Source organism: Carassius gibelio, chromosome A18 (genome assembly GCF_023724105.1).
Source record: "Carassius gibelio isolate Cgi1373 ecotype wild population from Czech Republic chromosome A18, carGib1.2-hapl.c, whole genome shotgun sequence".
Lineage (NCBI taxonomy): Eukaryota > Metazoa > Chordata > Actinopteri > Cypriniformes > Cyprinidae > Carassius > Carassius gibelio.
In genome coordinates, this window is record NC_068388.1 from 17138608 (window position 1) to 17148698 (window position 10091).

Below are 10091 nucleotides of genomic sequence, written 5' to 3' on the forward strand. Positions count from 1 at the left end.
TATTTTAATAATGAACAGACTGCGATGTAAGTTCGAAATTAGAATGCCCTTTAGATGTTCTGTGTCATTTACACCAAACACAAATGTTGCAGGTTGCTAGTGTGTTTGCAGCACTACTGTTATTTATTTTTTATATATTTATTTTTTTATATTTTTCAGTTTAATTGATTTTTATTTCTAAAATTTTATTTATTTAAATGTATATTAAAGTTTGCATTTATGTTCCAACTAACTTTAAAAATTCTACTTGATAAATGTAAATGCTCTAAAACTTTTATGTAAATGATTGACCTATATATATATATATATATATATATATTACCTATTTTATATATTTAATACTTGGTAAGTTTATTGATTTGTTTGGTTAACTTTGGACACATTTTTTATTTTAATACCGTGCAGTGCACTAAATTAAGATTCAAGAGATGGTTCAAGTCAGTGCTCAATAAATGATGATAAGTTTAGAAAGGTTGTGCATCCACTTATTATTAGTGTGACATTTTAGCATGCAAATGAAGGGGAAAACTCCAAGATATCGGCCCTAAAAATCGGCAGCACATATCGGCCATCGGCTGACCCTGACCTCTAAACATCGGCATCGGCTATAGAAAAACCCATATCGGTCGATCTCTAGTGAGGAGCCCAGGGAAGCACCGAAGTGCAACAGGCCTTGGGGGCCAACCCTGTGGTGAAGACTTTCTCATAGGTGTCAAATTACTTAAAACTAGGTTGAGAAAAACTATATGATCACCAGACTTAAAACCACTATACGATCTACAGAAGTTTAAAAATGTCTATGCATGAATACTGCTGGTAAATAAAATAAAATGTAAATAAACTACAATGTCTTAAGGAAAAGTTAGACTTTTGATAACTACAGAGCCACGCAGAGCATTCTCAATAAATAATTCTGCTGAAGATTACCCAAGAGTCTCCTGGTCTTCGTTTCTGAGTTCCCAACAGTGTCAAGTGCCCACTTTTTTTCGCAGTCTTGCTGTTCCTTTCTCTGCCATTGCAGGTCGTTGGCTGCTTTGGGCTAAAGGATGTCCATCACAATTATCTGCTGGGTTTCCAGGTGGTCCTGATGAGCTGGCAGGGCTGGATGTCTGTGGAATGTCTGCAACATACTGGCACACTTGTGTGAACACCTAGAGAGACATAGAGAGATTTTGAGTAACTTTGTTGATGAGATTGTAAGCAGGGGTCATCTAATGACCTGGCCATACATGTGGTCAACCTATTACTCAAAGTATTTGTGGTTCACAGGTTTGGTCACTATGAATGTATCAAATAAAACAGAAATAAAATCAGAAAGAGACAGAGGGCTTTCCTTGTTTAGTTAAAGCTAGGAGATATGACTAAGCGGTTATCACTTGGGAATGTAGCATGGTCATGAAACCTAGGGAGACTGTTAGTTGCGCTAGCAGGGACACATCATACACCTCAAGCTAATAAACAGAAACAATAGGAAATATTTCTAGTCTGCTCAGGGGCCTAGTGTAAGGAAGCTAATAGATATGAATTAGACAACTAAAACCTGTACCACTCATTAAGGGGACAACAGTTGCTAGAACTGCTCTAACCTATGATGGAATGATAAAAATAAATACATTTATTTAATTAAATCTCAGATTTAATTAGAATCAACTTAGCTGAATCTGTACCTTCAGTATAAAAAGTAAATAAAAGAAATGGAATCACAGAGAGGTAGAAAAAAGTCAAAAGAAAAATAACACAAATAGAACCAACATATGTGAAGAGGGACAAACCTGAGTCTAGACAGGGGCGTGTTCAAGTTCAAAACGGTGCGCAACGTTTTGCTACGGTTTCCGGGTTGAACGTCATGTTTCCTGGAAACGGCGTGCACCGGTGTTTGAGATGCGTTTTCTCATGTTTGGTGGGTGTGTCAGAACTTCAGTCCAATCAGCAGCAACATGTATATAAAGCACGTGGTATTAAAGTGAACTCGCACAATGGCTTCAAGGAAAATAGTGTACAAATGTGTTCGTTGCAGCTCGGTATACGCAACAACTGAGGATATTAGAAGACATGTTTGTCATAAGTTTTATTGTAAAAATATAGGATATAGACATAATGATGTAGTTGTTTATATTTTGTAGCATTCAACACATATTTATACCGACTTCATCAAGCTACGAAAATTCTTCACAAAGAACACAAAGAATGGCCTTCTCAGCTGCCATAGTTGCAACTCTTGTGACATCAGAACAGTGTGTTCAACGCATCACAAAAAATGTTGTGCAACGTTTTGTCGGAGCTGAACACAGCCCTGGTGTTAGCACAAACAGGAAGTGAAACCGAGAGACAGAGAGAGAGGAGTGGTTACAAGTTACACTTTACACACAGACCTATCTAAGTGTCAGCCAGATGCTGACAGCTAGCAGTTGAGGTAAAGGTATTAGATTAGCCTGTATGGCTGCTAAAAGAGTTAGCTCCGGCTACACACAGTTCTTTGTTTACACAAAGGTCTTTGAAGTGAGTGCTGTTATCAGATTAACCCGGAAGAGTCTGCTCACACTTCAGGGGTCACATGTTGCTAGGAGACCAATGCAAGCTCACATCACAGCCCAAGCGGAGCAACAATTCCCACATGGAAAAAAACCTATATAAACATATATGTTTCAATATAGGTTTTGATATAGGTTTTTAATATATGTGACATATAAAAAATTGGCCGTTTTCCTATATTATATGTACATCTATGTACATATATGCACACATATATATGTACACATATATGAACATATATAGGTACATATATGCACGTATATGTTCACCTATAATAGTACAATTAAAATCCATTGCTGCTAGGCAACATAAATAAAAGTACAAAATGTAGTAATGTACATTATTTATTTACTCAAGATCAATCAAATAGTACAAAACAAAAAATATAGTACAAGAGCAAAAATAAGACAAAAAACCTGCTAGGCAACATAAATAAAAGTCCAAAATATAGAAATGTACATTAAGTATTTACAAGAGCAATCAAATAGTACAAGAACAAAAATAAGACAAAAAACCGAACATAATTTTTTTTTAATCTTTATTATTTTTTGTAGGTCTGTCATGACGTGCCTCATCATCCACCTCCTCCTCCTCCTCTTCCTCCCTGCACTATCCAATGACGTTTGATAGGGTGTCCGAGATTTTTTATCGGCTGCCATTTTCTTCCACACGGATCTGACGTTTATATTTGAAAACGCCGCCTTTGCGTTTAGTCTGGATGGGGGATCCGTACATTTTCTGAAAATATAACGTCATCAGCCCACATCTCGCGCCTAGTCAAACACCACTACATCACATAACAGCAACAAAACATGAACAAACACTTATGTTTAATAAATGTATTGTTCCATGTTCATTTGTGTACCACGCGCAAGGTTAATCAGCAAATCCATGTCTTCTTGTCCGTTTTAAGTGTATCTCTGTGGCAGAATTACAGCGCCACATGCTGGTCTGGCATGTATACTATATCGGTTTCGTGTGGACACGGATATTTCTTGAGACGAGGGAAAAAAAAGATCGGGGGTAAGCTACGTCTCCGTGTGGACAGGGCCGAAGAAGTAACGGGTACTTACGGTTATGGATAGAAATGTAGTGGAGTAAAGAGTACAATATTTGCCTCTCAAATGTACTTGAGTAAAGTCATGAGTACTCCCCAAAAATGATACTCGAGTAAAATACAGATCCCTTAATGCAATGATACGTAACACATAATAAGGCCTTAAATCGGTAAAATGAAGAGCATAATCTGAGATTTCTTCGTCAGAAGTCATACCCTCTACTAACATAGAAATTAGGGTTTCTACGCTAAAATCAGGTTGGTTTCTTATCGTACAATTTAAACACATTTATAGCACTGAAAACTTTCTACTGCTTGCAGGAAGGCACATTCAACCTATAGTTTTATCTTATTTTGATCAGAAACTGGTGCGCGCTTGTATAAGAATTATGAGACAGACGCATAAGACTGATTACTGGGTCTGCTTGCAAGCAATGTTTAAGCATAGTTGTAAGTTGGTCTGTGTTCAAAAGCACAAACAGGCACTAAGAGTAATTTATTTGTTTTGAATTGGATAAAAATGTATATATGCCTTAGTCAGGTGATTCCATTGGTTTGTGTTCAATCCTTTTACTCCTCAGCACAGGCTTGTGTTCTGTGTGAAGCGTGTGGGATCTAGTGATAAAGTGAACCTCTGAAACTTACCTGCACTCACCAGTCAGCACTTATACTGCAGTACACAGTACAAAGTGTTCAACACCTGTTATAGTTAATGTGTAAATGCATGAATAAATAATTTACAAAGCTTTTTGCATCCCCTAATCTAAGGTGTAAACTATTCATCACTTGTAAATATGTTACATTCGTAGACCTTTCTTACCTGTTAACAAATTATTTTGTATATGTATACAAGTCATTTATAACACATTCAGCATCCCCTAATCTAAAGTGTAAACCATTCATCAATTGCTTGAACTACCTCATGTCCTGCCCTATGACGTAACTGACTACATTCACAATTATCCATCCATATTAATAATGTCTATAAAGTGCAAAAGATTTTGTCAAGTCACTTGCATTTGGCAGGTGCGGTGAAACTGAGTCTTTGGGATGCTTATCTTTCTTTATACACTTCTGACATTCTATCATCTGAATACAAAGGCAGAAAACACTGTTTGCCAAATGATGGGAGACCCTGAGTACCCGCTGCTTTCCAAGGAAGGAGACATAATCATTGGAGCACTCTTTGTTATCCACACGGAAATATCATTACCTTCATTTGAGTTTACACGTAAACCTCAGCATATATCATGCTCCAGGTTTGTTTCTTTATTTTGTAAAAATAAACTTTTAGGCATTTTACATTTACATTTGTTATTGATTTATCGGGTGTCTTTATCCAAATAATCAATTTATGAATGTTTTTTTTTTTTCTTAATGAAAATGCATGACAGCTAATCAATCAAATTAACTTTTTAATAGCAAAACAACCATAACATCCAAAATATTTTGGTGATTAAGCCATGCTCATGTAAAAAAGCTTATATTTATTGATCTTTCTCCAAATTTAGTTGCTTTTAAACCTGATGTTTTAATGTCTCCACAGTGTGAATATAAAAGATTTGCGGCTGGCTCAAACCATGATATTTGCCATTGAAGAGATTAACAAAAGTAAAAGCTTGCTCCCAAATATTTCTGTTGGCTACAAGATTTATGATACCTGTGGTTCAAGACTATATTCTATGAGTGCAACCATGGCATTGATGAATGGCGATGATATTGCAGCAGGGGACAGATGCAATGAGAAGTCTCCTATACATGCTATCATAGGAGAAACAGAGTCTTCAAACACAGTGATTTTATCCAGGACCACTGAACCTTTTAAAATTCCAGTGGTAAGTAGCAAGTAAAGTTAAAGTTTGACAATACTGATACTATACTTATATACTGATGCATTTTGTGTTTTTTTATTATTTATTTATTTATTTACCTATTTATAGATAAGTCCCTCAGCCACATGTGACTGTCTTAGTAATAGGAAAGATTATCCATATTTCTTCAGGACTATTCCAAGTGATTACCACCAGAGCAGAGCACTTGCATACATAATCAAGCACTTTGGCTGGTCTTGGGTGGGAGCTGTGAACAGTGACAATGACTATGGAAATAATGGAATGGCCATATTTCTGAAAACTGCCACAGAAGAGGGGATCTGTGTCGAGTACTCTGTGAAATTCCTGAGGACAGAGCATGAAAAAATTAGAAATGTTGTGGACATCATAAAACAAGGCACTACTAAAGTAATTGTTGCATTTCTTACTGGTTTTGAGATGAAAAGTTTAATTGAGCAGCTAGGTATTCAGAACATTACAGGTCTCCAAATGATTGGAGTGGAGGCTTGGATAACTTCAAAAAGTTTGATGACTCCAAACAGTTTTCATGTGCTCGGAGGGTCACTGGGCTTTGCAGTGAGAAAAATTCAAATTGAAGGTTTTGCAGATTATGTTATGAAAGCATTCTGGGACACCGCTTTTCCATGCTCTTTTAATGCTAAATTAAATTGCAGTCGATATCAGGATCTATCTGTGGTGAAAAACTATAATGATGATGTGCCAGAACAAAGATTTCTAAGCTATGTTTACAAAGCAGTTTATGCTGTGGCTCATTCACTACACAGTCTACTCAAGTGCAGAGAACGATATGGTTGTGAGGAAGGCCTGACAATACAACCTCAGCAGGTATAAAATATAAAAAAAGAATAAAACAAAATAAAAAAATCCAAGCAGAGGCCCTATTTTTGCCTTTCAATGTGTTAAAAATGCTTTAGCTATAATTTATCAACATTTTATTCCATTAGATGGTTGAGGCTCTGAAAAAGGTCAATTTCACCCTAAAGACAGGAGATCATGTGTGGTTTGACAGCACTGGTGGTGCAGTGGCACAGTATGAAATTGTGAACTGGCAGCAGGACTCTGATGGATCATTCCGGTTTAAATCAGTGGGATACTACGATGCATCACTGCCCCCTGATCAGCGCTTTGTTATTATCACTAAAAACATAATCTGGGCCAGAGGACAACTTGAGGTAAAAGGCAATAATTTGTATGTGCAAAATATTTTGTTTAAACTGTGGCAATGTAATGTCAAATTTCGAAAACAGAAAATGTATGCTTTTTTGTACTGCTTGAATGATATTAGCTATTGTGTCATTCTCCATTTTACAAGTTAACTTTGTGAATCCAAAAAAACAAAAAAAACAAAAAAGTCAAATGATTCTGATGGAAAGCAAATAACAATGTTCAAAACAGGTTACATTTTTAGAATGAAAAATCAAATCAGATTTAAGTAAGCAAATAAAAGAAACTGCAGAGAGCATTACTAGTATTTTGCTAAACAGACTATGTTTGTTCACTAAACTTAGGGTAACAGCATTGATGATGATTTTCCTAAAACAGACCTTTCAAACTATTGTTTTGTCGTCGAGATGTATTTATAATACACTGAACATTTGTGCCATTTTATGCTTCAAAAGAAGAACTAGTCTATTCTGAATAATACTGGCACTTTTATTTATTTGTTTACAGTTTTCACTTTATGTTCAGTATAACTAACTATGTTTAATGTGATTTGCCATGTAGAAGCCGAGGTCTGTGTGCAGTGAGAGTTGTCCTCCAGGCACTAGGAAGGCTGCACAGAAAGGAAGACCTGTCTGCTGTTATGACTGTATTCCATGTGCTGAAGGAGAAATCAGTACTAAGACAGGTAATCTTCAGCCCATCTCACATTTTCAAAAAAAATGGATCAGTGGCTCATTTTGTATTATTCTTCTATTGTTCAGAATAAAGTTTTTTATCAAAGAAGCTCAAAAATAAAATAATTTCCTTTTTATCTGTAACTACAGTAAACACAACTTCCTTTCCAGATTCAATTAACTGCAAGCAGTGTCCAGGGGAATACTGGTCTAATGCTGAGAAAAATACATGTATATTAAAGGCTATAGAGTTTCTGTCATTCACAGAAGTTATGGGTGTAGTCTTAGTCTTTTTCTCACTGTTTGGAGCAGGGTTAACTGCGCTGGTAGCCATCCTGTTTTATAGCAAAAAGGACACCCCCATAGTAAAAGCCAACAACTCAGAGCTGAGCTTTCTGCTGCTCTTCTCATTGACTCTGTGTTTCCTCTGTTCACTTACTTTCATTGGTCGTCCCACTGAGTGGTCCTGTATGTTGCGACACACAGCATTTGGGATCACTTTTGTCCTCTGTATCTCCTGTGTTCTTGGTAAAACAATAGTGGTGTTAATGGCCTTTAAGGCTACACTTCCAGGTAGTAATGTCATGAAATGGTTTGGGCCTGCACAACAACGACTCAGTGTTCTTGCCTTTACACTTATACAAGTTCTTATCTGTGTGCTTTGGATAACAATATCTCCTCCTTTTCCCTACAAAAATATGAGATATTATCATGAAAAGATAATTCTTGAATGCCATCTGGGTTCTACTATAGGTTTCTCTGTTGTTCTAGGTTATATTGGCCTACTGGCTGTCTTGTGCTTCGTTTTGGCTTTTCTGGCTCGCACACTACCTGATAAGTTCAATGAAGCCAAATTCATCACATTTAGTATACTCATATTTTGTGCTGTATGGATTTCATTTATTCCAGCTTATGTCAGTTCTCCTGGAAAATTTATTGTAGCTGTGGAGATATTTGCCATTTTAGCCTCAAGCTTTGGTTTGCTATTTTGCATATTTGCACCTAAATGTTTCATCATCCTGCTCAAGCCTGAACAAAATACAAAACAACAAATGATGAGAAAAACATAATCTACATTTTGATAAATAAAATAGCTATATTATTGCTAAATGTAATTTTTAGTACTATCAATGTCAGCACCCCCCCCCCCCATATTGAGAAAAAAAAACACATATGATTATTCATCAGAAGAGCAAGGAAGGCCATTATTTTTGTGCAACTGCTAGTCTAATTTGCATTTAATAATAAATTGAACTGATCAAATTGATAAAAATGTAATGAATATGATAATTCTTTGTAATGCTTGCGCATTTTTACCTTGCCTATAGTTCAACAAACAACTTTGCAGGAAAATTATATGATGTTACTTTACATTAAAAGTTACAACATTTGTAATTAGATCTGCACCAAATACAGCCACCAAAGAAACCACAAACTTCCATTATCCTGTCACAAATATATGTATATACTCACTAGTATGTATTTATGAAGTTTAATAATATATATATATATATATATATATATATATATATATATATATATATATATATATATATATAATACTCATTCCCAGTGTTTTACAACTTCATGACAATTAAGCACTGAAATAAAGACTTTAGTGGCCTGCTGTTCTTTTGTCTTGTCACTGTTTTTTTATCACTTACTTTTTGTCCTTTGTTTGAAATCATTGGGTAGAGGTCAAACTGAAGTGACAAAATAAGAAACACAAAGTATAAGGACTGGTGACATGTTGCAACCTGCAAAACAGGCTGACACAAAGACTCCAGTGACTTGAAATTTTCCGGAAGCTAGGTTGATAGGAGTCTCGACAAAAAACAAAAACAACAACATTAACTGAGGCACAGCTGGAAGCTATAGCCTAGTGGTGTCAAAACATGTTTATTGATTTTCAACAACAATGAACAAACAACTGATGTAACCTGCTGTTAAATTGAGTATAGTGTCTCAAGTTACTTATGTAACCATGGTTCCCTAAGTAGGGAACGAGACACTGCGTCCTCTAGGGGTTGGTATCAGGAAATCCCTCATCGTGACCGTGTCTGAAGCATACTGTACACTCCAGACAGGGCAGCCTGAAAACATAAGCCCAGACCAGACATCCAGGAAATTTTGCAGTGCCGTGCTGGGGGCCTCATGATAAATAAGGGCCCAAGGCAAGGCAAGTTTATTTATATAGCACATTTTTTACACAATGGTAATTTAAAGTGCTTTACATAAAATAAAGAAAAAGTTGACTTATTTAAAATGAATTTAAAACAATAAAAAATAAATGATTTAACATAATATACAGTGAACATGTAAAATACAGTGCAATCAATTCTCATTCACATCGCACAGTGCTCATTCAATAAACGCACAGCTAAACAGATGACTTTCGAGTCTAGTTTTAAAAGTGGTTAATGTTTTAGCACATCTGATCTCTTCTGGAAGCTGATTCCAACTGCGGGCGGCATAGTAACTAAAGGCAGACTCCCCTTGTTTTGTGTGAACACTTTGTATTTCTAACTGACTTGATCCTAATGATCTGAGTGGTCTGTGGTTTATATTTAGTGAACATATCTGCAATATATTTCAGTCCTAGGTAATTGAGTGATTTATAAATGAGTAAAAGTACTTTAAAATCAATCCTAAATGTAACTGAAAGTCAGTGTAAGAATCTGAGGACTGGTGTGATATGCTCAGATTTTCTGGTTCTAGTCAGAATCCTGGCTGCAGCGTTCTGGATGAGCTGCAGCTTTCTAATGGTCTTCTTGTGAAGGCCGGTGAGGAGACCATTACAATAGTCCACCC

General features: G+C 36.0%; 1 protein-coding gene across 1 annotated transcript; it reads left to right on the forward strand.

Annotated features, from left to right (window-relative positions):
- Window positions 1-4639: 4639 nt before the first annotated feature.
- LOC127933931 (extracellular calcium-sensing receptor-like) lies at window positions 4640-8350 on the forward strand. Its single transcript, XM_052531069.1, has 6 exons — window positions 4640-4848; window positions 5136-5424; window positions 5530-6267; window positions 6387-6614; window positions 7168-7291; window positions 7452-8350. Exons 1-6 carry the CDS (start codon window positions 4640-4642, stop codon window positions 8348-8350), a joined length of 2487 nt encoding a protein of 828 aa, XP_052387029.1.
- The last annotated feature ends 1741 nt before the right edge of the window (window positions 8351-10091 follow it).

What these genes read in the sequence shown, in the direction of transcription:
- LOC127933931 (XM_052531069.1), top strand. Translation starts at nt 4,640, where the DNA reads ATGCTTATCTTTCTTTATACACTTCTGACATTCTATCATCTGAATACA. An exon ending in TGACAATACAACCTCAGCAG is followed by an intron (nt 6,268 to 6,386) that starts GTATAAAATATA and finishes TTATTCCATTAG; the next exon opens with ATGGTTGAGGCTCTGAAAAA. An exon ending in AGAAATCAGTACTAAGACAG is followed by an intron (nt 7,292 to 7,451) that starts GTAATCTTCAGC and finishes CTTCCTTTCCAG; the next exon opens with ATTCAATTAACTGCAAGCAG.